Here is a 27,589-nt window from a genome sequence, read left to right on the forward strand (position 1 = left end):
GGTCCTGTGATAGAGCCCCCACATCGGGCTCCCCGACTCAGTGGGGAGTCTGCTGCTCCCCTTGCTTGTGTTCTCTGCCAAATAAATAAAATCTTTAAAAAAAGAAAAAAATACATATATATAAATAAATGGAGGGGCACCTGGGTAGCTTGGTTAAACAGCCAGCTCTTGATTTCAGCTCAGGTCATGATCTCAGGGTCCCAGGATCAAGCACCACCTTGGGCTCCTTGTTCAGCAGGGAGTCTGCTTGAAGATTCTGCTCTGCTCCTCCCCCCTCTCAAATAAATAAATCTTAAAAAAAAATATATATATATATATATACACACACAAAACATATATATATGAATACATGATCTATTTAAAAAGTAAAAACAGGCATAAATATAGATATGATTCTTTTTTTTTTTTATAACTAGTCAGAAGGCCTTGGCTTACTTATTCTTTTCTCCTTCATGGGTAAATTTTAAGGACATAAATAATACCTCGATGAAGCTGATGCTTTAAAAGGATGCAGCAGGCCACCTATTATCAAGCTACAGGACAATCATTATGTCCCTAGTGTAACTGAACCCAAGTTCATTTGCCCAACACACAGCAAAGCCAATCACTGAGACATCAGGTGTACAGCAAGGAGAGGATTCGTTCAAGAAGCAGCGCAACAAGAAGCCAGGAGGCAAGGTTCAAATCCGCCTCCCCAGAGTGGAGTGAGGGATATTTAAGGCCAACAGAAAAGGCCTGGGTTAAAAATTGCAGCTGTGCTTCTAGTCCTGTTGGTTACCAGTTTCTATCCCCACTGTCTCCTGATCATTCCTCACTAGTGAGGGAATTGGGACATTGGCCACTCTAGTTACTTCCTGGGGAAATGGGGTTGGAGGAATGGAAACTTTATGTATTTAGAAATATTCTTTGAGGGGCGCCTGGGCGACTCAGTTAGCTGAACATTTGGTTTCAGCTCAGGTCATGATCCCGGGATCCTGGGATGGAGCCCCACATCGGACTCCCTGCTCCTCGAGGAGTCTGCTTCTCCCTCTCCCTTTGCCCCTTCCCCTGTTTGTGTGAACTCTCTCTCTCTCTCTCAAATAAATAAATAAACTCTTTTTTAAAAAGAGAAATATTCTTTGATTTCTTGGGATCAGCTCTCCAAAATAGTTTCAGGTCCATCAGAGGCTCGCTAGTCTGAGCAGGATTCCTTTTATTTATTTATTTCTGAGAGAGAGAGAGAGAGAGAGAGAGAGAGAGAGAGAGAGATAGCAGTAGGGAGGGACAGAGGGAGAGAGAGAAGAGTAGGATTTTTTTTTTTAAGATTTTATTTATTTATTCGTCAGAGACACACAGAGAGAGAAGAGACATAGGCAGAGGGAGAAGCAGGCTCCATGCAGGGAGCCCAACGTGGGACTTGATCCTGGGACTCCAGGGTCAAACCCTGGGATGAAGGCAGGTGCTAAACAGCTGAGCCACCCAGGGATCCCCAGTAGGATTCTTTTTGATGTTCTCCTTGACAGGGTGCCAGGAACCTGAGGATTCTTGTGGAACCAGCTCAAAGTGGTGGTGAATCTGCCACTTAATTCTCTTTGGTTTCACTGAAGAATGGGTAGGAGGTCCTGTGGAGTGAGGCTGGAGTTGGTTCTCCAGATGCCTGCTCTTCCAGGGCCTGGTGACACCATATCTCCAGCGTTCGGGCCATGTAAGGGCACATCTGTGGTGTACATCAACCTGCCAGGAGCAAACTTAAGAGTATTCCCCAAAGACTGCATGTACCTCATAGTATCCAGTTCCATGAGTCCCATCAGGAACTCCTAAATCATGAAAGGGGATAGAAAGTGTCCTCCATATAATAGTTCACAGGGGCTTAAACCATGCCTACTTCTAGAGGCCACTCTTGCCCTAAGCAGGGTAACCAGAAAGGCTTTTTCCCAACTTGGTTTCTTGGAAAATTTTTGCCAGAGTTCTTTTACATAGATGGTTCATTTTTCCAGGAAGCATGTAATTTCCAGCGAATGCCCAAGGCACTGGGCACTTCATGTGACTTTCAGCACAAATGCCACTCCCTTGTCATTCTGAATTGTTAGCGAGAATCCAAATGTAGAAATTATCTCATTTAATTTAATTAATTTATTTATAATATTTTATTTATTTATTCATGAGAGACATACACACACACAGAGAGAGAGGCAGAGACACAGGCAGAGGGAGAAGCAGGCTCCACGCAGGGAGCCCGACATGGGACTTGATCCCGGGTCTCCAGGATCACGCCCTGGGCCAAAGTGGTGCTAAATTGCTGGGCCACCAGGACTGCACGAATTATTTCATTTTAAAGTGTTTTGACAACTTCTGAGGCCTTCCCTGAATCCATGGAAAAGTTTCAACTCAACCCATAAAGGTATCTACAGGAACGAGCAAATATCGAAAAATTGCAGTTGTCTTTGGCACCATGGTAAAGTCTTCTCCAGCCTCTATTTTGTTCTAGAGATCCGACTCTTCAGATGGAGTGAGGGCAGACAGTAGCAATCGGGTAGATTTCCTCAGTTTGCAATTTGAAGGTCTCTGGCGACTTTTCTGAGTGGCCCACGGAGCAGTGGGCACCAAGATGGTCTCAACATGGGCCGTAGTGCCAATTTCTCTGCATGCCTACCTCAAGTTGTCCAGCTTCAGTCTGCAGAGCTTCAGGAAAAAGGGAAGTATTTCTCAGTAATGCCAAGACAAGAGGATGGAAGATTGGAAACCTTAGTTTGGAGAGTCATAGCCAGATATTCAAGGAAACCAGAATCCAGAATCCAGCCCAGTTTTAGAGGCAAAGAACACAAACTCAGTTGATCTAACCTCTAAAAGGTGTGTCCCTGAAACATAATTTCTCTAAAATCATGCTCATTTCCAAAGATATCCATATTAAGACTAATTTATTTTGTCCAGTTTTAGCAAAGTTGCCATAATTATTTACATAAGCACGGCAAGAATGTGGCCATATAGGGTTTGGGGTTTGTTTAATTTGTTTTTTGTATTTTGTTTTAATCTGCTTTGCTGGAGCTTTTCAGAAGGAAATTCAGAACTTTTAATAACTTCTCCAGGCGAAGCAGCCAAGCCAACTACTTGCCATCAGATTTTGCCTGCAATGCCTATAGTTTTGAGTAAATTCCTCCCTTCTAAAAGTCCCCAAAGTATCCTGAGGTTCTGGCACCCGCCAAGAAATGACTTTCTTTACTCACCTGGTAAGGCTGCTGGGAACCTGTTAGCAAGCTACCAGGCCAATTTTCCAAGGGGCTCGTTGGTTTCATAAAGTCAACCTCAGTTCCTTAAAGTCATCTGCTCATATCTGAGTCTATGCATGTCTCTATCAAATAGGACATTCCAGTCAAAGGCTTGGTCACACAATGTTTCCAAATGTGTCTTGTGAGAAGGGGAGCAGATTCTTACTGAACTTACATAAATACATACACTGCCATGAGAATATAAGAATACTCACTGAGAGTCTCTGAATTTTGGAAGGATGCAGTAGGGAGAAAAGAGAAGTGTTTTATATTTGTTTACAAAGGAATATTTCACCAAATTTCTTTAAGTCATAGATAGTTTAAAAGAAAGAATTTTCTTAAATGTGAAAGAGCAAACATCAGAGAACCAGCAATGTATTTCAAGCAAGAATCATAAAATATACATAATATAGAATCAATGCCTTTCCTATTACTACTTTTGGGATATTGTCTTCCAGAAGTTTTGGGGTTTTTTGTTTTTTCCATATTCTTTAATAATCCTAGTAGGTCCCAGGTAGTCCTACTACATCGTTTACCAGTTTGAAGGTGGTAAATCTTTGGGCCTTTTTCTTTTCTTTTAAAGATTGTATTTATTCATGAGAGACACACACACAGAGAGAGGCAGAGACATAGGCAGAGGGAAAAGCAAGCTCCATATAGGAAGCCTGATGTGGAACTCAATCCCGGGACCCTGGGATCACATCCTGAGCCGAAGGCAGATGCTCAACTGTTAAACCACCCAGGCACCCCTGGGCCTTTTTCTGAGAAGTAGCTTTGGTCCTTTAGTGATCGGATAAAATTTTCAACATCGGCAACCTGAAATGTTTATCACTCTTCAGCAATCTGCGGAAGGCGATGAGATTGAAATCCTCAGCATCATTTTTGGTTGTTTCCTCTTTCCATTCTAACCTTGTTCGTGCCTCTGTTAGACAAATCACAGATCCCAGCTACCCAGTAGTGACTGGTGGGCCATTGAATCCTTGGCTCCGCTTCCAGAGCTCAAGGAAAAATTCTTGAGGAATTTGAGCAGCTTCCGTGGATGGTCTTGGATGGACATACAGCATGACCAGTGTACTTACTTTCTCAATAGCTGGTGGGGATTGGATCTAGGGTTTCTCCAGAAACTACCTTTAATCTTTCTCATGATGTTTTTATCAGAAACCACTTCAAGTACAGAAATATTTGAATCTTGATGATCCATATGAACTGCCATGGTTCTCAGGTTTCTAGCTCTTAATGCAATCACATGTTCAGGCAGTAAGTGGTCCTGTTTCTCATTTGGAGTGTACCAGGATAAAGACCAAGTTAAACCTGGACAGCAAGGCGCTCCCCCTTTTTAAATCCTCAGAACTGTTTGTCTTTAATTTTTGAGTAAACTCTGTATCTCATGTGGGGCTTGAACTCATGACCCTGAGATCAGGAGTTGCATGCTTTACCGACTGAGCCAGCCAGGCACCCCAAGCTGTTTGTCTATTGCTGTGTCCTCCAACTGCACTTGCAGCAGCAACACTGGAAGTTCTCGCAGGGAGGCTACAAACCATACCAGCCTCAATGCTTTGCTGCTGCATTACTTCTAACAAGGCTTCATGTTGATTAACCATCTTATCAAATTCATCTATTCCACAAATACTTTGATCACCAAGTAGCAGGACACCGGCTTCCAAAGCAAAATCTCCAGAAGAACTAGGTTTTTTTTTTTTTTTAAAGATTTTATTTATTTATTCATGAGAGACACACAAAGAGAGGCAGAGACATAGGCAGAGGGAGATGCAGGCTCCCTGTGGGAAGCCTGATATGAGACTCGATCCCAGGACCCCAGAATCACGTCCTGAGCCAAAGGCAGATGCTCAACCACTGAGCCACCCCGGCGTCCCGGGAAGAACTAGCTTTTGAAAGAGTTACAGTCAAACCAGAGGTGTGGTCTCACCACAAACACATTCCACACGGAGCAATGCTGCATACTGCCTGTGGCGTCGGACTCTTCCCCAAGCCTGCATCTCCAACGACAAGGACATGTGGGTCTCCTCAAGTCAGAATTCTGTTTCTGGCATCTGTGTATTTTTGGCTTCCGCCAAAGAGTGCTACTGCCAAACCTGCTCTGACAAGTTCATGAGCAAGGGCACCTGGCTGACTCAGTCAGAAGCGCATGCGACTCTTGATCTTGGGTTTGTGAGTTTGAGCCCCACGTTGGGTGTAGAGATTATTTAAATAAATACAACTTCGGGCAGCCCCAGTGGCGCAGCGGTTTGGTGCCGCCTGTAGCCTGGGGTGTGATCCTGGAGACCTGGGATCGAGTCCCACATCGGGCTCCCTGCATGGAGCCTGCTTCTCCCTCTGTCTGTGTCTCTGCCCCTCTCTCTCTGTGTCTATGAATAAAAAAGTAAAATCTTTAAAATAAATAAATAAATAAATAAATAAATAAATAAATAAATAAATAAATAAATAAATACAACTTCAAAAAAAAAAAAAAGTCCATGAGCAAAAGTGACAGGGCAAACGCAGGTTGACAATGAGTTTAAGAAGCAGGTGTTCAGCTTCAGCTTCAATCTCTGGGATGGTATAAGGTCTTTAAAGAACCCCACCAACCCTCCACGCTTACACCCATCCTCAGAAGCCTTTGTTTTCTTTTGCTCTTGCTAACAAAATCTCCAGTGTACACACGGAACATGTATTTGTCAAACCTTTGGCATTTGAGACTTTGACAACTCATCTTCCCCAATTCATCTTAGTCCCATGCAATCGATTCTTATTCTGCTTGAATGCAGTCTTCCTATTAGTTCCAGAAATTATTAGAGCCCCGTATTTGTCAAAGTCCTCTCCACGAATCTTCTTAAAACTGGAACAGGTTTTCAAGAGTGTCAAATTAAAACAACAACTGCAAAGGACAAAAAAACTCAAAAGTAGCTGTGGTTAAAGATCTGGTTTAGAGATCATTACAATGCAGTCAACAAGGAAATTTGGTTATTTCTGTGACACATTAACACTTTAATAATTAGAATTATAAGTGATGACATTATACCAGGACATATCAAAAAACCTTAGGGATTCTGCAACGGTTGCAGCATCCACCCACACAATATCCTCTCTGAAGGTTTATCATCACTTATTTCAATGTTTCCCATGTACTTGGACATACCAAGTAAGCCCAACTAGTAACAAAACACTTCATTTAGAAGTTGAATTTTGGGAAGTTTGTCAGAAATACCAGAACATTTTAAACACATGACTAGGGATCCCTGGGTGGCGCAGCGGTTTGGCGCCTGCCTTTGGCCCAGGGCACGATCCTGGAGACCCAGGATCGAATCCCACATCGGGCTCCCGGTGCATGGAGCCTGCTTCTCCCTCCGCCTGTGTCTCTGCCTCTCTCTCTCTCTCTCTCTCTCTCTCTCTGACTATCATAAATAAAAAAAAAAAAAAATAAACACATGACTAAATAGGATTACAGATCGTTACAAAACCTAATGATCTATTTTGCTAAAGTGGCAATAACAGATTCTAAAGGCAAACACAGGGACACCTGGGTGGCTCAGCGGTGGAGTGTTTGCCTTTGGCCCAGGACGTGATCCTGGAGTCCCAGGATTGAGTCTTGCATTGGGCTCCCTGCATGGAGCCTGCTTCTCCCTCTGCCTGTGTCTCTGCCTCTCTCTCTCTGTGTGTCTCTCATTAACAAACAAATCTTTTAAAATCTTAAAAAAAAAAAAAAGGGCAAACACACGGAGTTATGTAGTTGTTAGCAAAACTTAGCTCTTTCAATATTGAGAAGATTCAACTTTAATCAAAGACCTAGTAAGGGCACAACATGGAAACTTTTTCTATGAATATTAAAGATAAAGGGAAACCTTTGTTTACAATTTCTTATTAAGGGTAAACCAATAACTAAGAAAACCAACTTTTTTTTTTTTTTTTTTTTTTAGATTTTATTTATTTACTCACAAGAGACAGACACGGGCAGAGGGAGAAGCAGGCTCCATGCTAGGAGCCTGATGTGGGACTCAATCCTGGGATTCTAGGATCACGCCCTGGGCCAAAGGCAGTCGCTCAACTGCTGAACCACCCAGGCGTCCCTACCAACCTTTTTAAAAAATATTTTATTTCTAAGTAATCTCTACACCCAATGTAGGGCTCGAACTCGCAACCCCAAGATCAAAAGTCTCATGCTCCACCAACTGAACCAGCTAAGCACCCCCAAACTATCATTTTAACAGAAAAACCAAATTCCAATCTTATACCAGTGTACTTCTGATATTAAAACTCACTTTATTCCATAGGGATGAATTTTTGTTTATTTGGATTTTGGGGTTTTGGCAGTGGGAGAGGGAGAGAGAGAATCCCTAGCTGTCTCCATGTCCAGCATAGAGTCCAACGCGGGGCTTGATCTCACAACCTGAGCCCAAATCAAGGTCGGATGCTCAACCAACTGAGCCACCCAGGAGCCCCATTTGTTTGTTTAAAGATTATATTTATTTATTTATTTGAAAGAGAGAGAGCATCATTGGGGAGGAAGGGCAGAGGGAGAGGGAGAAGTAGACTTAGGGACCCCGACAGGGGACTCGATTCCAGGACCCCAGGGTCCTGACCTGAGCCAAAAGCAAACACTTAACCGATGACCCAACGGAGCCACCCAGGTGCCCTCAATTTCTGTCTTTAAATAACCGATCTCACTTTCCTGGCATTGTTTCTCATTATTTCTAGTAGTCGTGATTACATTTATTCTTAACTCTAAAAATGCTGAGTTTCTACTGAAAAGTAATAATTATGAGCTGTTGTACCAGTTTTAATAGGAGTCCAAAGCAGATAAACCTAGACTTAGTAATTGTTTACATCGGTTTATTTGTTCTCAGCAACTACGTGTAGATCGCCCATAAAACTATGAAGCATTAGACGACGTTGTAAGGGTTTTTTTTTCCCCTTTCCTAAGAAATTTTGCAACAGAGATGACCGGAACCTGCCCAACTTGCAGTAAACACAGCGGAACAGATGTTCTACATCTAATGCTGACAACTCTAAAAACATGTTCATTTTCATTAAACCAACGACCTTAAATTAGCTTTAATGTCAAATATTTTCCCAGGTCGCGTGAACTTGAGTTTTAGAATGCCCAATTCTTACAAGCCCTTGCCTTTAAGCCACTGCATAGAGCTCTTTTACAAGGTAACTTTAGCAACACCATCCAGAGGCAGAGAAGACAGCTCACTCACATTTTACATCGTGCGTGGACACCGCAAACCAGATGCAAACACAATCTTAAACTCCGAGTTAACACACGCATTATAATCTATGGTTCCAGTCATTGGTCATTTTCCTCCAGAGCCTAATGAATATCATGGCCAAGCAGTGCTGCAAAAAGCAAATGCCCGGTTTTGGAGAACAGAGGCCCAAGGGCTGCATTTGGGAATCAAATCGTCACTTGCCAGGTTCCAATTAGAACGCAGCTGGTTTCATCCAAAGACACCAAAAGTTGCAGCAGCAGCAAACCGCCCGAAGCCCAGAGCGCTCTGCCCACGGCGGGGCCTCACCACCTGAACCAAACGGCTTCCTCATCAGCGTTTTCCTAAGCAAGAAAAGGAGGTTAAGAGAACCAAAGCCCCCACCCCTTGCAGGCCGCTCAGGGGGAGGCGGAAATCAGGAGCGCCCAGCCAGATGAGAGGAAGGAAAGGCTCAGGTGCCATCACACCCGCAGTGCTCACCAAGGGGGTGTCTGTCCACACCGGCGCCGCAAAACCGTGTCCTTGCAGCAAGCGTGGAATCAGGCGCTGGAGCCCGGCGGCCCTGTCGGGGAAAGGCCCTGGGGACGGTCTGAGGACAGAGCCTAGGGGGCCACCTGGACAGCTCAGGGCACCCCTGTCGCCCCCAGCAGCTCCCTGAGGGAGTCAGGGCACCAGGGGCAAGCGGGCAGTCTGGGTAAAAAGCTGCAGCTGCGTTCACTGTGCCCTGAACCCTGAGCTTCTGGGCCCCACGAGCGGTGGGGACTTCCTTTCTGTCCCAGGAGCAGCTGGAGCACCTGCCTGGATGGGGGGGGGGGCAGGATCCAGGCGCCTCGGGAGGGCCGGGCAGCAGGTCCCAGCGGGCTGGGAGCCTCAGCGAGGGGGCACAGGGCTCCCTCCCCGGAGACGCCGAACGTGGTGGCCCATCTGGAGGAGGATGTAAAGATGAGCCACACGTGGAATAGTCTTCGAGAAGCTTCGGCTCGGTGCAGAGAGTTTCACTGTCAATCTAGCCTCCAGATAAACTGAAATTGGCCCCAGCTTGGAACAGGAACACAGAGGAAACTGCGAGGCAAGATGCCCAGGTGTGAACGCAGAATGTTCCAGGCACCACAGGACGGAAGGCCAGCCAAGGAGAAGCCCAGGCCTCCGGGTGTAGACGGCCAAAGTGAGCAGGTCCCACAGGGCGCCACAGGAATGCCCCTCACGGCTGTGTCTGTAACAGCCTCAAAGGAGAGGCCCCCCAAAGTCCACCCTACAGTGGAGTGGAGGAGCCGTGGCGTGACCCGGCCCCCAGACTGCCAGGCCCCCCAAGCCCCCGGGCCCCCCCAAGCATCTGGGCCCCAGGCCCCCCAGGCCCCGGCTCCCCGGGTCCCCAGCGTCTAGACCCCCTGGGCCCCCAGGCCCTCTGGACCCCCGGCCCCCCAGCCTCCAGGTCCCCTAGCCCCCCTGCGTCCAGGCCCCCAGCCCCCAGATCAGGGTCCCCCAGCAGCGCGGGCAGACCGCGCAGGCACAAGGCCCGACACAGCAGCACTGACCGTAATTCCACCCAAACTTTTCAAACGGGCCCAACCAAAGCGCCGCTGTTCCAAGCACGAGCAGTGGCGTGTGCTTCCGGCCAAAGGGAGAGGCGCCCGGGGCCTCTGGGCGCGCTGGCCGGGTCCTGCTTCTTGACTGGTGGCCGCGCGGCGGGACGCCGCCTCCTGCAAGTTGACCGGGCCGGGGTGCAGGCGTCCCCTGCTTTCCTGGAGGTGCGTTATACTCGCAGTGCAAGGGTCTCCCCAGAAGGCAGGTGGAGATTTAATCAGATCCTATCAGACCCCTTTCTTCCCGAGATGGGATACTGAATCCTTAAGTCCCAGGAACCCCTGGTGTCCCTCAGAGCCTATCAGGAACCTCGGGGACATTCCTAAAGAAATGCAAACTGGAGCTCCGCACAGGTTAGGCCTTCAGCATGGAGCCGCGGCTACCGTGATCCCGACCTGCAGCCGAAAGCCCCAGAGAGGAGGGGGAAGTCGGGGCTGCAGGGCTTGGACGCCCGCTTGCTGGGCAGCCCCCTCGCGAGGCCCCAACGCAAATACAGGGACGGGCCCCACCGGGACGGGTCCCGCCGGGGCTGCCCGCACCACACGGAGGCTCCCTGAGCCAGGCCGTGAGGTCCCTGGGCCACTTGCAGCCCCCACCCCCACCCCCATTCCCGCATTTAGTTCCCTGAAACATCCTACAAAGGCTTAGAGGGTAAAGATCATTTACTGAATCCCCGTCACTGGGGAGACTGCAGTTACTGGAAAAGAAATGAAACATTCACGACCCCACACCGGTGACCACATAACGTCGTACTGTCTTTGTCCTTTAGCTGCCACGAGAGCTGACTGGAGACGCTTTCAACGATCCTCCGTCATCCTAATGTTTCCTCTCGGGCATCTCTTGGCAAGAGACCGGAGGAGCCTCCTGGAGCATCGTCGGTGGTTCTTCGAGCCAGAACTCTGTGCTGGAGCCGACGGCGAGGCCAGTGCCTGGCGGTCCCCAGGGCCACCTCGGCTTAGTGACTGGAGGCGCTGGGGTCCCTATAAAGGACCTGCCGGCACCTGTGACCATCCAGGACATTTTCTCCTTGTCCTTTTGGCTACCTCTTCTTACTGGAATATCTCTTCGTCCCGGAATAAGACATGAGATTCCTGTAAAATGTCAGTAGGAGGCCAAGCGACTGAGCTAATACGGACCCAGCACCGACTCCACACCTGGCCCCGTGGAGGCGGCTTACACCTGTCAGGTTACTAGGTCCTCACAACACCCTGGGGACGTCAGCATGCTGTCCCAATCTTAGAGGACAGGAGAGGTTCTGGGCAGGACAGGAGACTCACTACCTTCTTGCTGTGTGACCTTGGACAGGTTACTTCGCTCTGGGTCATAGTTTCCCATTTGTAAAATAAGGATAATAATTCATATCCCTGTTTCCCAGTTCTGTGTGGAGACCTGGCCTGGAGTCCTGATGCTGCCTCATACTCTGTGATTTCAGGGGTGGGGGGGTCCTTTCAGCCCTGAATCTGGAAACAGGAAATAGCTCAGTACCTGCCTCACCCGCACCTGGCTTAGAGTGAGCGCTCAGTTACTGAGGGCTTCCCGGCCCCAAGTGCCTTCCTGCCCCTTCAAAGCTCACCTCACACCTGCTCCTCCCTGGGCTGCCTCCCCCAGCCCCACCCCTCCAGGCCTGGAGCCCTGACACCAGGAGGGAGGTACCTCCTGGGTCTCCTGGTCCCTAATATGAGGTGATGTGGATGCCACCGCTCTGGCTGTCCCCTGCATCTCCAGCATTCGAAGTGGAGGGTGGAGGGGACACTTGTAAGTGGGGGAGCTCCCTGGGCCTCTGGTCCCCTCTGCAGCGGTGAAGGTCATCGCAAACATCCCAGGGTTGTGGCCTGATACAAAGGCAAACTTCCACAGGCCTGGGCTGGATGCCCGAGCTAGGGGCTGGGCGGGCAAGCGTGGGGTGGGGTGGGCACTGCAGGGCGCAGGGCGCGGGGCAAGTGATCCAGGGCCCGAGTCTGGGTTTAGATCGAGGGGTCCTGGGGCGCAGCCCGGCTCTGTCACTTACCATTTGGGGTTTCTGTGCCTCGGTGTCCTGTGCTGCAGATACGGGAGCCCGTGTCCCAGCGGCGCCTCGAAGGGGCTCCCACGGGGTAAATCTGCCTCCATCCGCACTCCCCCCCCCCCCCCCCCCGCCCGCTTGCATCCCGTTCGGTGTCCTCCCTCCCCGCTCAGCCCGACCTCCCAGGCCGAGTCCTTTCTGCTCGGAGGCAACCACGGTTTGCAAGGAAGCTCATCCTTGAGGTCCGAGGCCGTGATCCCGGATGAAGCCCCGCGGAGCACACGCGCGCTCCCAGGATCTCCGCGACCGGCGGGCGCTGTGCGCGGGGCAGGGGGCGCGGGCGCAGGTGCAGGGCCTCGCCACCAGGTGGCGCCAACGCCCCCTCCCCAAGCGCCCGGGCTCCACCGCTGGGCCTCGGCTTTCCCGCCACCACCCGGCCCCGGACCAAGCCCCGGAACTGCAGTCCCGCCTCGACACCTCATCAAGCCGGGAGCTGTGGGCTTGCCACTCACCCCGTCTACACAGCACTGAATGCGAGATCTGGAAGCTGGCCCTGGACTCCAAGACACCGACAGAACTGGGACCAGCCCAGGGTTGCAGTGCGGGGGAGACAGAAGCGAGGTCTCAGGGCCTGGGGGCTGCTCTCTGCAGGGCCGGTGGCTGGTGGGTGGACCCGAGCCCCACACGCCCCCACCCCACCAGGCTTCTCTGGGCACAAAGGGCGGAAGACGGCTGGCCCGCATGCTGCCAACCCCAGGGCGCCCTCGGCCCCAGGAACCTGCCCTGGAGGACTCTCCCCCAGAGTGCCAGGCTCCAGAGGGGCCGGCCTCTGCTCCCCCTGGGGGAGCATCATCAGCACTGTGATTTGCCAAGTGGAGGAGCCACATGCCGGTGGTACCCAGCAAGGACTCCTAGCTGTCTCCCAGGATGCATTTCCCAGCCTCAATCGCGGCTAGGGGTGGCCCACAGCCTTGTTGGAATGAGAAGGGGGCATCCCCATATGTGCATCAGGTGTCCTGCCTTTAAGGGGGGGGTGCCTGGGTGGCTCAGTGGTTGAGCATCTGCCTTTGACTCAGGTCATGATCCCGGAGTCCTGGGATCGAATCCTGCATTGGGCTCCTGCATGAAGCCTGCTTCTCCCTCTGCCTGTGTCTCTGCCTCTCTCTCTGTGTGTGTCTCTATGAATAAATAAATAAATAATCTTTAAAAAAGTAATTAAATACAAGGAGAGGGGAGCACAGTCCCCTTTCCCAGCCAGGGAGTCCAGTCCCCAGACTTAGGGAGGAGGGCTAGTGAGCATCTTCAGCCACGAAGACGAGGCGGGTGCCACACCTCGGGGACGGCAGAGCAACAAGATGGAAGGAGCCTGGGTCCTTAACACCAGCGGCCTCCCTGCTGACGCTAGGCAGCTAATGCTCCAGCCAGAAGGTGAAGGAGAAATGCATTTCTAGCTTGCTTCACGGTCACTTGAGGTTCTGAAATTCTCCTGTGGCAACATCAGCCAGGGCCATGTTCTGTCCCTGGACAGTCCTGGGCTTAGCCCCCGTGTAGCAGGTGCTTACTGCATGCTGGGTGCTCCCCTGGGCGGTCTATGCTGCATGACAAACCGCTCCAACCTCAACCTACACGCATGTCTTGCAGGTGTTACCTGCCACCGCTGCCCTGTTGTGGCCTGAGGCCCATCCCCCTGCACCCTCTCACTGTTTTCCTAACTTCCAGGGGTGGGGGGCACGGGTATTGAAGCGTCTCAGCTGAGGTGTCTCTGCTGCTGTGGTTCCTGCTGCGAGCACTTCCCGGGGAGGGGGGAGCAGATCTTCGCGGGTAAACCCCAGCTTCAGGCTCCCGCTGCTCCCACGTGTCGTGGCTGAGGTGTGGGTGGCACAGTCCTGGCCAGCAGCCCTACTCTAAGCTCCTGGTAGCTCCCAACTCCCCAGGTCCTACCCCACCCCCAGGGCTGGCAGGCAGTTGTAGGGACCTGTCGCTGTCTCCCAGGCATCAGAGAATCCGCATTTCGGGGCCTTCCCCTTTGGACTGCCTGACAGCGGCTTCTCCCTCTGGCTCCCCGCCAGCTGCTGGGCCAGGCAGAGCCACCTGGGTCCAGCTGAGCCAATCAGAATGTTCAAGAAATTGAAAAAGAACAGAGATGAAGCAAAACATCAGAGCTAAGTTCAGAGCAGTATGGGGAACAGACAGCAGGGGCGGCCAGGGTTTGCCGGGCACTTGCGCACAGGCTCTGGGCCGGGCAAGCTCGGGAGCCTCAAGACCCTGTGACACGGACCACTGGCATGTGGTCAGATGAAGACACGGAGGCTCACGGGTGAGGTGACTGTCCCCAGGTTATCCGGGCACGTGGCTCCTTTGGGATTAACCCCTCCAACGGGTGTTCAGTCCTCTCCCGCCCCATCCCCTGCCGTCCCCACTGCCCTCCCCTAGGCGGCCCCTAATTCCTCCCTGCACCCCTCCGGGCCCTGCCCCGCGGCAGCTTCTCCCCGACATTCTTTCCAAGCCCCCACTCAACTGGCCCCCTCTTCCGGGGAGCCTCCCTGTCCCTCGTCCATGGTGCCCTGGGCCCCCAGCACTCGGCCCGGACACATGTGGCGCCCCCTCTTCCGTGCAGATCGGCCTCCCTGGGGCAGGACCAGCCTCAGGCGGGTCCCCCAGAGTCTGCGCTGGGTCCCCTCGTGCGTATCCCCACTTCACGTTCCCAACGCTTCCTGGAGTGGGGGGCTCGGCACCTCTCCGTTCTCCAGGGCATGAAAAGGCTCAGGGAGACAAATGATCCTCACTGGGTCACACAACCAGGAAGTGGCCAGGCCACAAGTGAAGCCTGTCACCGACTCCTAGACCTGGGCTCTTCTCAGAATCACTTCCTTCGTTCCGCCACGAGGGTCCCAGGGGGTGGGGACGGGGCAAAGCAAGGGAGCCAGGAAGGGTTGGGGTGGGAGGGGCCCAGAGCAGCTGGCTTCAGGGACAGAACCAGAGGACCTGGGAGGCCACCAGGTGCCTCATGCCGCTCCGCAGGCGGTCAGCTTCCCCAGCGCCATCCGGGCTCCTGGCTGGGCCTGGGGCCCCGTCACGCCCTTCCCTTGGTGCTCTTGGAGAAACTGTGACAGGTGCCACATTAACAGTTTGTAGTCTTTCCCCAGGTACCTATGAGGCAGGCTACTCCCCTGCTTTGTAACCTCCCATGGCTCCCGGCGCCACAGGGCTGAGCCCTACACCGGAGGGGCTCTGCAATCAGGCGCTGGCCCCTGCGTCCTGCTCCCCACAACCTCTCCAGCACCTGACCCCCTGCCCAGGCTTCCAGGCTGTCTGCAAGCTGTTCCTGCAGCCTGGAATATCCTCCCCGCTGCAGCCTGGGTAACTCTTCTGACCCTGAGACCCAGCAGGAATGCCCCCTCCTCCAGGAAGTCCTCCCTGCTGTCTGCCCCCCACATGGAGTCAGCTGTTGTTTCCTCAGCTTTTGGTGGATGGTCTGTTCACTTCACCCCCTGGATGGGACCCAGGGCTGGCTCCTCTCTCTGTGTCCCCAGAGGAGGTGGCTGAAGACACAATCACTAGCCTCACTTTCACATTTTATAGGAGAGCAAATGACCAGGCTGTCATTTCATGACATGTTCAGGCTGGAGCCTCAGGGGTACAGATTAGCAGAGACCTCGGGGTGGGGGACACACAGGCCAGTAGAGGGCCAGGGCTCAGGGAGGGACGGGACTAGACCAGCTGAAGGCCAGAAAAGCTCTAGTGCCACCACGTTTCCCGTGTAGTTCCGTCCTCATTACAGACCTTCGCACATGTTGCTACCATTGTCCTGTTTTGCAGAGGAGGAAACAGAGACATAAGGGGTGAGCTGACTTGACCCCGGTCACAGGGCTAGCGGGAAGTAGTGTAGCATCGCATGTAGGACAAGGGGTGACAGTGTCACCTCCTTCTCAAGGCTCTTTCATACTTAAGAAGGTAACAGGTATGAAGGGGCTGGAACCCCGGGGGAGCTTGGCAAGTTGGTGACCTTCCTACCGTCATCCCTAAGGGCTCAGGCAGGAGGCTGGCCTTGCCCTGGCCCCAGGGGCGTCTCACCTCCTTGGCCTTCCCAGGTTCACCCCGGCTCTGCTCCTTCTCTTCTCTGGCTTTGGAGAGCAGTGGAGACGTGAGCTCACTCTTCCCAAGAGCTTTGCCAGTGGCACGGAGCCACCAGGGAAGCCCACTGCCCAGCTCAGAGCTTCTGTGGGTGGGGCGATGGGCTTGGGGTTCACATCCCAGCAACCCCTGAAGCCTGAGTCCACATGGGGACCTGTAACTGCTCAAGGGTCAGCTCTGCCATTCACTGGTGGGGTCACTCAAGTCACTGTGTGCCTCTCTGGGCATTAGTTTCTGTCCCTACAAAATGGGACATTGGAACTGGGGTTCTGGATTCCACCTGCCAATCATTTCTTATCAAGTTGACCCACCCGTTCTTCCTGTGAAGGCCCCACAGGGACTGCTGAGGGAATCCTGTGACATGCCCAAAGTCACCCAGTGAACGAGCAGAAGAAACAAAACTGGGTCTCAGAGCCACGCTCTCTCCTCTGCACGGGGTTCGGGATTCTTAGCTGAGGCTGTGGTCTTGCTGGGCTGGGGCCACACGGGCACTCAGCTGTGTCCTCCAAGTGCTTCTGGGGCGGCCCAGAGACAAGGATGGTTTTAGAAAGCCCTGGAGCTCAGACAGGAAATCCGGGACAGCCTGGACCCAGCCAGCCAGTGGGGCTGTTCCCAAACATCAATTCCCAGGGCTTGCTCTTCTGTGGCCCCGGGTGGGGCTGTGACACACAGATGACAGCTGCTCCCTCCCCGTCATGGCTTTTGCAGAGGACATGGAGCCTCAGGTAGGCAGGACCTCAGAGTGCCTGTGTCCGGTTCCCTGCCTCCCCAGAGAAGCTTGGGGGAGAAACGTCCACCACAGTGGCCCCGGGGAACATCTCTCTTCCAGGCCCCTCCTGGTTCAGGAGTGAAGGAGTCGGGGCCACACAGAGGCAGATCCAGGCCACTGGCCGCCCACAAGGGCCAAACCAAGCAGGCCCCGGGCCCTCCCTCCGGGGAGGCGCCAGCACTTACCAGTCTGGCTGTGTCTGCCAGCGGGTCTTGGCCTCTCTGAGCCAGCGTCCTCTTCTGTAAACTGGGCCTATCACTAGCTTCCCAGTTCTCAAGACAATCAAGTGGCGTTATATCGAGGGAGAGGATCCTTTTCTCATTGCTACCCCCAAATGACCCCAGGGGAGGTTTCTACAACTGCTAAATACCATCTTCTGTGCCCCAAACCTCAGCGTCAGAGGAAGGACCAACTGTCTGGTGGGCATCCACTTTATGCCAGGTGCTGACCATATGTGATGTGTGCTCTTAAGCTTCTAAGCAACACTGGGAGGTATTTCCCCCCTTTTTGTGCAGATGGAGAAACTGAGACTCGGGGCTGAGTCCTTTCCTGTTCAGGCTGGAGCCCCAGGGGTACAGATTAGCAGGGACCTCAGGGTGGGGGACACACAGGCCAGTAGGAGGCCAGGGCTCAGGGAGGGACGGGACAGGCCCAGTTCTCCCCTCAGAGCTCACCAGCAGGGGGACATAGGACAGAGGCTCAAATCCCAAACACTGATTTTCGTTCTGTGTGGTGCTTAGGGGAGGCTCCAGTGAGGGTGTGTAAGCAGGGGGTGGGGGTGGGGGTAGGGGGGAGTGGGGAGGGGTGAGGCTGCTGAGCTCTGGGGACCCACAGGTGGTGCAGAGAAAGTCTGAAGGAGAGGAAGGAGCCAAAGGGATGATCCAGAGTGGGAGTTCCTGGCTAGACTCAAGGCAGGGGCCAACCCCAAGGCCAGAGCACAGATATGGGGATGGGGATGAGTTCAGCTACAAGGAAGGGAGGAGGGTGAGGGGGCAGGAGCCACTCTGGAGGTGAGCAGGGATTTTAAACTCCAGACAATGCAGGGGAGCCACTGAGGGTTTTAAGCAGAGCGATCGGTTTAGGTCCAGGGTGGGAAGATGGTTGGTGGCCCTGTGCAGAGCCCTGGCCCCCGGGCAGGGAGAAGGTAGCTCATCGGGGATCCAGAGAGGAGGGTCCACAGGACTTGAAGGTTTGGGGCGGGGGTGAGCCCAAGGTGACCCCTGGTGGAGATGACCCTCTGGTGGGCAGTGGGGCCCTTTACAGAGGGGACAAGAGGGGGAGTAGGAATGGGCCAGGATCACTGCGAACAGGGAAAATTCTGGGAGGTGTCTGGTTGCTCAAAGTGAGGCTGGGCCCAGGCTGGAGGCCCCGAGGAAGAAAGGTCAGGAGGGGCGGCCTGGACGAGCCAGCGGCAAATGCCAGGGCAGGTGGGGCAGCAACCACAGGGAGCTTTGGCCTCGAGCTGGTGTCCCCAGGGGCAGCCAGGGGCGAGGCGCGCGGGCAGCGCTGGGTGGGGCGTCGGCGGCTCGAGCGCGGCGGGCCGAGGGGGCCGAGGGCGGGCGGGGCGCGCCTCTTCGGAGGTCGGTCGCGGAGCCTGCGGTCCCACGCGGTGGCGGGAGGCCACCCTGGCCTGGCCGGGTCGCTCCGGGGCCGAGGCCACCCCAGGCTCCCGCCGAGCAGGGTTCGAGCCTCGCTGCGCGCCGTGGCCTCCGCGGGGGGCGGCCCGGGCCGGCGACTTGCTCGCGCCCCCCTCGCGCCCCCCTCGCGCCCGGGCGCAGCCGCGTCCCGTTCCCGCCCCGCCCCGCCCCCCCCCGCGCCCCGGGGGGTCTCGGCGGCCGGGGCAGGGGCGCCTCCTAATCGATCCCAGGCCGGAAATTCCTCCCGAGGGGCCCGGCCGGGCTGCGGGGCGGGGGCGGGGGGCGGGGGCGGGGCGGGGGCGGGCTCGGGGCCCGGCGGGGGCGGGGGCGGGGGCGGGCTCGGGGCCCGGCGGGGGCGGGGGCGGGGGCGGGCTCGGGGCCCGGCGGGGGCGGGGGCGGGGGCGGGCTCGGGGCCCGGCGGGCCGCCCGGCCGCCCCTCCCCCCTCCCCGAGCCCGCCCCCCGCATCATGGAAACTGGGCCGCCAGCCGACCCCCTCGCTCCGCTCCGCATTCCTGCCGCGGGGGCGGGCGGGGCTCGGAGCTGGGCGGCCCCGACAGGCCCGCGGCGGGGGGCGCCCCCGGAGCCTCCTCGCTCCAGGCGGGGCGCGTCTTCCCGGGGGGTTGCCCGTGACTCTCGGCCACGCACTCGGCGGCCCGGCCCGGCCCCGCCCCCGCCCCCGCCCCGGGCTCCCGTCACGGCGCTCGCGGGGTCCCCGGGGGCCCGCCCGCAACGCTGGATTCTCGCCTCTCCGCACCTTGCGGGGCGGACCCCATGAAGCCCACTTTCCCGGGGAAGGCGGTGAGGACCACGGAGGGGGCAGGCTGGCGGGGGGCGGGGCGGGAACCGGGCCGCCTCCTCCGGGGAGCTCCCCGGACGGCGCCCCCGCGAGCCCGCTCCCGGCGCTGGCATGAGGGGCGCGGGCGGGGGAGGGCGCGGGAGGGCGCGGGGGGAGGCGCGGGAGGGCGCGGGGGGGGCGCGGAGGGCGCGGGAGGGCGCGGAGGGCGCGGAGGGCGCGGAGGGCGCGCGGGCTTCGAAAGTCCTCGGGCCGCGCGCTCGCTGCGGAGCCGGGCGGGGCTCTCGGCTCCCGGGCTCAGTTTCCCCACGTGGGAAGGCGCGGCCGTCCCGGGCCTCTGCGAGCGACGCTCCGAGCCACGGGCGCGCACACGGCGCTCACCTGCGACCCTGCGACCTGGGCGGCTGCCCGCCTCCAGCGGCGGGGCCCCGCGGGGTGGCCGCCCGCAGGTCCGCGGGGCGCCGGGGGCGGGGCCAGGGGGGGCGGGGCCAGGAGGGGGCGGGGCCAGGAGGGGGCGGGGCCGGGCCTCGGTGGAGCCGGCGGCAGAGCCGGGAGCCGCGGCGCGGACTCGGACCCGGACCCGCCGGGGCGCGGCGGCGCCAGGTGAGCAGGACTAGGGCCCCGGGGCTCGCGCTCCACTTTCCTCAACTTTTTGTTCGGCGCGTCCGTCCGGGAAGGCCCTGGGGCGGGAGCCCGGTCCTCCCTCCCCCCACCCCCGCCGAGTGTGGACGCGGGCGGAGGCGGGACCCGGAGCGCGAGGGACGCGGCCCGCGGCAACTTCCCGGCCCGAGACCAGGGCCTCCCGGGGGCCGTCGGCGGGGTCCCCAGCTTCCCCGGGGTCCCCGTCCTCCTCGGGGTCCTCCCCGGGGTCCCCAGCCTCCCCGGGGTCCTCCCCGGGGTCCTCTCCGGGGTCCTCCCCGGGGTCCTCAGCCTCCCCGGGGTCCCCAGCCTCCCCGGGGTCCTCTCCGGGGTCCTCCCCGGGGTCCTCCCCGGGGTCCTCTCCGGGGTCCCCGTCCTCCCCGGGGTCCTCTCCGGGGTCCTCCCCGGGGTCCTCTCCGGGGTCCTCTCCGGGGTCCCCGTCCTCCCCGGGGTCCTCTCCGGGGTCCTCTCCGGGGTCCTCTCCGGGGTCCTCCCCGGGGCCCCCAGCCAGGACTCCGCGCCCGCCGCAGCGTCGGGGTCTCCCCGCCCGCCCCCGCCTCTGTCCCCGCGGGGAGCCCCCCGGAGTCGGCTCCACACTCCGAGACGACCGGGAACGGCCGTCGCCGCCTCCCGGGGCGCCCCGGGCTGTGCGGGGAGGCGCACGGCGTCGGCGGGGGTCCCGAGGTCCGGCGTCGGGTCCCGGGGCGCCCCCTCCTCGGGGGACCCCGGCGGGCCCCCGGCCGCTCTGGGCCGCCGCCTCCAGCCGCGAGAATCGGGCTTTGGACGCGGCCGGCTGCGGCTCCGTGCTGGGCCCCGGCCTTCCGCACCCCGCTCGGCGGCGGGGATGGGGTGTCGTGCCTGAGCTTCGGGGTGCGGGTGGGGACGGAGCGGGGCGGCGAGGCCTCCTGCCTGGAGCCTCCTACGGTGCCAGCGCCGGAGCCGGAGCGGCTTAGAGCCCGGACGCACCCGCGGACAGCGAGGCCCCGCCCTCGTCCCCTGCGACCCAGGGCGCCTGGGCGGCCCCCCACGCCCCCCCACGCCCCCCTTGGTGGGGGCCACACGGCACCCGGCGCCCTGCTCCTTCCCCGGCACCCGGCCCGCCCTCAGTCCTCGGGCCACAGGCCGGGAAGGGCTGAACCCGGCGGCCAGATGGGGCGGCCCGAGGTGCTGGGGCGGTGCTGCTCCGTCCGGGACGCGGGCCACCGAGGCCTCGGGTGGAGGAGGCCGGAAAGGAGGACAGGCGGCGGGAAAGGGGGATGATTCATCCCGAGGAGCTCGAATTGGAAACGCTGCAACCTGGGAACAGCCTTGCCCGGGCCGACGGGAGTCGGGGAGCGGGGAAGCCCTCCCGGCGGGGCCCCGCGCCCAGCACCTGCAGCCCCCCCGCTCCCGCGCCCCGTCCGGGCCGCGACCGGCCGCTGGAGGAGGGGAGGCCTCTTCTGCGCGGAGTGGAAAGCAATCCTGGGCGAAGTCGGCCGCGGGTCTGGGTCGGAACGGCCTTCCCGGAGTCTAGCTCAAGTCTCTCCTGCTGCAGCTTCTGTGCAGGCTGAGGAGGTCTGAAAGGAGGGGGCGGGCAGGAAGAGGCTGGAGCCGGTGACACCCCCTCCCTCCCACGCTGCGGTATGTAGCGCGCGGTAGGGGGAGGTGGGGCCCGCGGGCGACCCCGGCGGCCCGGGCGGGCCGAGCGCCCCCTCCCCCCCTCCCTCCCCCCCTTACTACGGTGCGGCCACGTGCGGGGGTGAGGGCGATCCCGGGCGGGACTTACCCTGGAGACGCCGCCGCGGGGCCCGCACACTCCCGAGGCCCCGGGCCGCGGGGCTGGCGAAGAGGGAGCCGGCGCCGGAGCCCGCAGCCCCGCAGCCCCGCAGCCCCGCAGCCCCGCAGCCCCGCAGCCGAGGATGCGCCAGGTAGCGGCAGCCCGCGCCCCCCTCCCTCCTCGCCGCCCGCGGGCCCCGCCAACTCCGGCTTCAGCCGCGCGTCCCTGGCTCCGAGCTGCGCTGCGGAAAACCCGAGCGGGGGCGGCTCCCCGCCTCGCGGCCCCGGGGAAGTCCGGGGGTGGCCGCCAGGGATCTCCAAGCGGCCCGGGCGAGGCAGCCCGGTCTCGCCTCGCGCGCGGACCGGGCCCCCGAGCTGGCGCTGCGACCCCAGGCCCGTCGGTTCAGTCCCCGCCTCCCCTCTCTCCGCAGAGCGCCCAGACGACGGCGAGATGACGGCCGGGAGCCCCGGAGACCGCGGGGAGGTGCGGAGGAGCCCCGAGGGCCGCGTCTCTCGCCTGGGCCGCCGCCTGGGCCGCCGCCGGCGCCCGCGCGCCCCGCCCGAGCCTCTGCGGGTGCGGGCGCGGCTGCGGCTGCGCTCGCCGTCGGGGGCGTTCGCGGCGCTGGGGGCGCTCGTGGTGCTGGTGGGCATGGGCATCGCCGTGGCCGGCTACTGGCCGCACCGCGCCGGGGCCCCGGGGCCGCGCGCCGCCAATGCCAGCGCGCCCCCCCCGAGCGAGCTGCGACGCGAGGGTCGCGGCGCCGGCCGGGCCCACGGCCCGCACGAGCGGCTGCGGCTCCTTGGACCCGTGGTCATGGGCGTCGGCCTGTTCGTTTTCATCTGCGCCAACACGCTGCTCTACGAGAACCGCGACCTGGAGACGCGACGGCTGCGCCAGGGGGTGCTGCGGGCCCAGGCGCTCCGGCCCCCTGACGGCCCCGGCTGGGACTGCGCCCTGCTCCCCAGCCCCGGACCCAGGACTCCCCGAGCCATCGGCTGCACGGAGCCGGAAAGTTGGGACCTGTCGCCGCGTCGGGGCGCGTCACCTGTCCCATCAGTGCGGAGCCTGCGTTCAGAGCCTGCTAATCCTCGCTTGGGGTTACCTGCCCTGCTCAACAGTTACCCGCTGAAGGGCCCGGGGCTGCCCCCACCCTGGGGTCCACGCACCCAGACTGGCCATGTGATCATCACCGTGCAGCCCTCTGGTTCCTGCATTGAACATTCCAAGTCCCTGGATCTGGGCCTTGGGGAGCTCCTGCTTGGGGCCCCAGCAGCTCGGGACTGTGCTCACCGGAGCTGGCCACGGCTGGACCGCCTCAGTCTGGGGGGCTATGCCAAGTTGGGAGGAGGAGGGGACTTGGGAGCCCGGGTTTGAAGAGCAGGGGGACAGCCTGCTAGGAGGCTGCGGCATGGACCGTGCTAACAGGACCGGAAGTCCCAAGCCCAGTAGATGCATCAGCCACGTCCCAGGCGAGATGGATGCTCTGGCCGCAGCAGCTGCTAAGGCTTCCTGACTTGCATGTCGGCAGAGAAATGCCAACTGCACAAGGGTTCAAAAAGCTGGAGAGAGTGTGTTTTAATGCGGAGCCTGGAGACCAGCATGACTCGGCCTCAGGAGCTCGTTAAGCCTCCAAAAGTGACCTTAGCCTTGGACAGGTACCTGAGGGGGCTGGAGGTCCAGGTCAGGGTCGCTGGGAGATGCAGCTGGCGTCTCAGCAAACCCGAAGTGGTGGGCAACGACCCCTAAGACTTGGAAGGTAGGTTGGCTGGGATGTCACAGGCTGGGCCGGGCTCCCTCCACGGTGGCACCGGTTGTGGGGTTGGGGAAGATGGGCAACGGGGCTGAATTGAGACCCTCCACTGCCATCTGGGACAGGGACTGAGGCTTTGCCTCCCACCACCTCAGCCCTTCTCTCCCCTCAGCCCTGCAGGGTCCACCCCACTAGGGCTACACTACTGCCAAAGCCTTCCTACTGAGGGTCGGGCCCCTCCCTGAACAGGTCCGAGGAACCCCCTTCTCTCCTTTGTCACAGCCTGTGCTGCAAAATCCCCCCCCCCCCCCCCCCCCCGGCTGGCAAGAAGCATTTGCCAGTTCTCCTTTTACACAGCGTTGAAGCTGCATTTTGGCCAATGTGGGTAGCTTACTTTAGAAAAGGGCTTGAATAGGGGTCTCCCTTCCCCATGTTTCGTTTTTCCCAGGTTGCTGGTAGGAGAAGAGAACTTTCAAAGTTGATCAATTCTCACAGACTGTCTTTTTTTTTTTTTAAGTTTATTGAAAAATGCAATACAAGAAGCAAGACCAAACACGTATCTAAACACTACACCACGTCTCTTACTACAAAAGGCCAAAACAGCAGACCTAATTATTGCCTTTTTAATCTAAGGATTTTGTCAATTTGATTCTGCTGGCATAATTCCTATTTTGTCAAGAAATGTAAACAACTACTTGATATGATTCATAATTTTAAAAAAAATTTACAAAGCTCCTTCATTTTTGTCATCAAAATAATACATTTGAGAGAGATTTGTAAAAACAACCAGCCTGGGGCTGAGATCCTGGGCAGATATTTCCCATGAGCATTCCTTGGTGGCAGTCAGGCGGGAGCTCTGGTTCCTTTCCCAGGGCAGACGGCCGTCCCCTCCGCCTGTCCCCTCCACCTCGGCTGCCCTGCAGGACATGCAAGGGTGGGGGGCTGGGCAGGAGGGTGAAGAGGCCCCCAAAAGGTCCCTGCAGCCAGGTTCTCTGGGCCCTAAGCTCAGAAATTTAGGTCCCGCTATGTGGGTGGGTAGGTGGGTGGGTGGGTGGCAGGGACCTCATGTGGCTTGGAGGAAGTCTTTACTTCTCAAGTGAAATAAAAATAAAATTGCAGTGAAAGATGTTACTGTGGTGTGTCTGAGTCACTTCGGGAAAACTGCTGCCAAGTCTCTGACCCTGGAAATGAAGCTCTCTCCTCCCCTCTTTACCATTTCCACCTGGACAGAATCTGTTTTTCTTCACACACACACACCCACACACACAAACACACACACACAACTGCAGGAAGAAAAAAATCCAAACAATTGTCAAACCCCCAGATCTGTTACCAGAGGAGGAGGATAGGAAAGAGGCTTGGAAGGACACCCTCTCCCTAGCTCGTCCAAATCATGGCTTCTCAGTGCTGGAAGGGCATTTGAGATCTTCTGGTCCAATTTACAGTCAAGGAAGCAGAGAGAAGCTCTGTGAGCTGGTGACAGAGCCGAGGGGACGTGTCGGCCCCCGTTAACGGGCCTGCGCTGTGAAAGCTGCGGCACCAGTGTGGCCAGGTTTCTGATGCTACGCTGTGCCCTCTTCCTTAGCCGCACCCTCTTCACTCCAGCTGTCAGCCTTGGGAGCTGGGAGCTCTCGGCAGGACAGCTGGCCACTGCGAAGCGAGCTCACGTTACTGTGCTGTTTGATGGGAGCTGGGTTCCTAACCTCCCCACCGCTCCGGGCCACAGGGCCCAGGCGTAGACACCAACAAGCAAGCACCATCATTTCAGACTCTGTGCCCACACGCTGAGACAGTCCTTCTGCCCGAGGTCTTCCTGTCACTCTCCAGAGAGAGCTGCCTCTTAGCAATAGTCTCACGTAAGTACTAAACGAAAAATGCACACATCCGAAGTCTGTTCGAACCAACTGAGTTTGTCTAAAGCGAGGCTCAGCCAGTAGAGGCTTTGGCCACACGCAGCTGGCTCCCATCGTGGGGAGCAGAGGTTTCAGACTTCTCTCCCTTGCTCACTGCACTTGAACTCCCAGAGACTGTGCTCCGCTGTCTCTCTCATGAAGTTCACTTCTGTCCCACTGTAAGACTCTTAAGAACTTCCAGGCAGATATGTTTGTGGGAAGCCAGCTGGAAGATTACAGAAGCACTGTTGAGTAAAAATGCCCCCAGATCTACCAGGAACGGTGGAATTGGGCCCATCAGTCAGCACATTTTTAAAACCAACCAAAGAACAACCACAAAAAAATTAGAAGTAAAATAAACCCACAACCCACCACAAAAATCAAGCCCACGAAACCTGACAGGCCTCAGATGGCGAGTGGGAATGAGCAGAGCTGGTGTGTGTGTCCCCGGTCTTGTGGGGTTTTGTGGGACGGATGGCCCGTAAAGGTCAGTTCCCTCACTCCAGAAGGGTGTCTGCAGGCAGGTACCAGGCAGGAGAAGAAAGGTCAAGGAACACCACCTCCTCTCTGAGTCACACTTCCTATCATCCCAGGATTAAAGAGAAAGGCCCAGGGTTGGTCACCTGGAAATACTTCTTAGCAGGATCTGTCTGAGGTAAACCCCACCATTCCCCTGTGTGAAGTGCACATTCCCAGAACTAGAAAGCTTTTTTTTTTTTTTTTAAACCTTATCAATTTTCCTTGCCCAAATCACCACTAAAAATGTGCCATTAGAGCTTTTGGCCAAAAGTGCCTATTTTTCTGTGAATTTTGGTCTCCTGAGATGGGAGGTAGGGGGAGCACTTAGCAGAGCCACTGCTTCTGATGAGGTAAAAGGGGAGGGAGGGCAGGAAGGCGAAGGCCACAGATATGTTTAAACATTCACAGTATCAGATATATCTGAAACAACTTCTTACGTCTTTGATCTAAAGAAGCTCCAAAAAAGAAAGAATAGGAGGAAAGAAGGAAAAACAATACTATATTCTTAGCAGAGATCTCTGCCTCATCAAAATCACCCTCAACAAAAGGACAGGGATGTGTTCCTGGGGTCTGTGGATCAGGACAGCTGCCCTGCCTCACATGGTAAAGTCCCATCATTGGCTCTGAAAAAGGGCTGGTTAATGAAGTTTCTGCTGACATCGAAAGGGTATAAAACTAGAGGAGGAGCAGGAAGCCCCACTAAGCTGGCTTTGGCCCCCAACACAGCTGACAGAGTCTTTGGAGGATTTCCCCAAGAATTCTGTAGACCTGTCAGTATCTGGGTTGGAAATAAATGGGGAGAAGCTAGGTTGAAAGGGTTACAAACCACCCCATAAAAAAACAAACCAAAAAGCTCTTTAAAAACAGTCCATCGAGTGAAAAGTTGAACAATTTCTGGTATCACAATATAGAAAAAGGTATTAAAAGAATCAGTGATGTCTAGAAGACTCTCTTGGTATAAACTCCAAATAGAAAATGAAATTAATTTTCTGGTGGTTTAGAGTAATTTTGAAAGCCTGATGTCTGACTATTGCAGGTAAGCTTCTTTATCATTTTGCTGGTTTTTCTCTCGGATGGGAGACAGGCAGGGATTTGGGGTAGGACAGTTCCTAGAGGAAAGAAAGCAAATTTTTTAAATCCTGCAAAGGAAGACAGCCACTCAGTCCCAGTGCCAAGCTCTGGGGGTCCCAAGTGCCAAGCAGGGTCGGAGCAGCTTTACAGAGCCCAGTCCTCCCTGGTGATTTATGGCTTCTTGAAGTCGTTTGTAGACTACTTTTAGGCATAACTTTATCTGGATCTCTGGCTCCCCAAAAGCAGCTATGCTGTTTCCAATTCTCTAGTCTGGGCTCCGAGCGTCAGTCATCTCTCCCCTGATCCCCAAGCCCTCATTTATGGACAGCCAGGACCAGCTTGTCTTGGTTTTGTTCTCCTCCTCTGGCACTCCCATGGTTAGACTCAAAGATACCCATGACAGGTAGAGTACAGAGAGAAGGGAAGGCTAGGTGAAGAAGCAGGCAGGGAACAGGAAGATTCAGGAAGTGGGGAGGTTTCCAGCCATGCCTGGGGACGTCCTCTGGACCACCACTGCCGACACTGCTAAGGGCAGGATGATATAAGGAGACCTTGTTGCTTTTGTGGGAGCCAAATGCTTGGTAACTTCT

General features: G+C 56.9%; 2 protein-coding genes and 1 pseudogene across 20 annotated transcripts in view; 1 reads left to right on the forward strand and 2 right to left on the reverse strand.

The window, feature by feature from the left end:
* The window catches only part of TMEM200B (transmembrane protein 200B), a 39,227-nt gene extending 15,200 nt beyond the window's left edge, over positions 1–24,027 (forward strand). The window contains exons 1-2 of one of the 4 annotated variants that reach the window (XM_041765011.1): positions 18,988–19,975; positions 22,198–24,027. In XM_041765011.1, the coding sequence (XP_041620945.1) occupies positions 19,351–19,975; positions 22,198–23,141 (1,569 nt within the window). In that variant the 5' untranslated portion in view covers positions 18,988–19,350 and the 3' untranslated portion in view covers positions 23,142–24,027. Of the gene's footprint in view, positions 1–18,987; positions 19,976–20,392; positions 21,632–22,197 lie in introns of those variants that run through there. The other 3 variants (XM_041765013.1, XM_041765012.1, XM_041765014.1) reach the window with 3 other exon arrangements.
* Positions 3,891–4,846, reverse strand: LOC121497806 (annotated as a pseudogene).
* A 562-nt stretch (positions 24,028–24,589) lies between the features above and the next one.
* EPB41 (erythrocyte membrane protein band 4.1) overlaps positions 24,590–27,589 on the reverse strand; it is a 200,403-nt gene continuing 197,403 nt past the window's right edge. For all 16 annotated transcript variants that reach the window (XM_041764995.1, XM_041764989.1, XM_041765004.1 and 13 more), the window contains one exon: positions 24,590–27,037. The gene's annotated coding sequence lies outside the window, so the exon portion shown is untranslated. The remainder of the gene's footprint in view (positions 27,038–27,589) is intronic.

Source organism: Vulpes lagopus, chromosome 8 (genome assembly GCF_018345385.1).
Source record: "Vulpes lagopus strain Blue_001 chromosome 8, ASM1834538v1, whole genome shotgun sequence".
In the NCBI taxonomy this organism is placed as follows: domain Eukaryota; kingdom Metazoa; phylum Chordata; class Mammalia; order Carnivora; family Canidae; genus Vulpes; species Vulpes lagopus.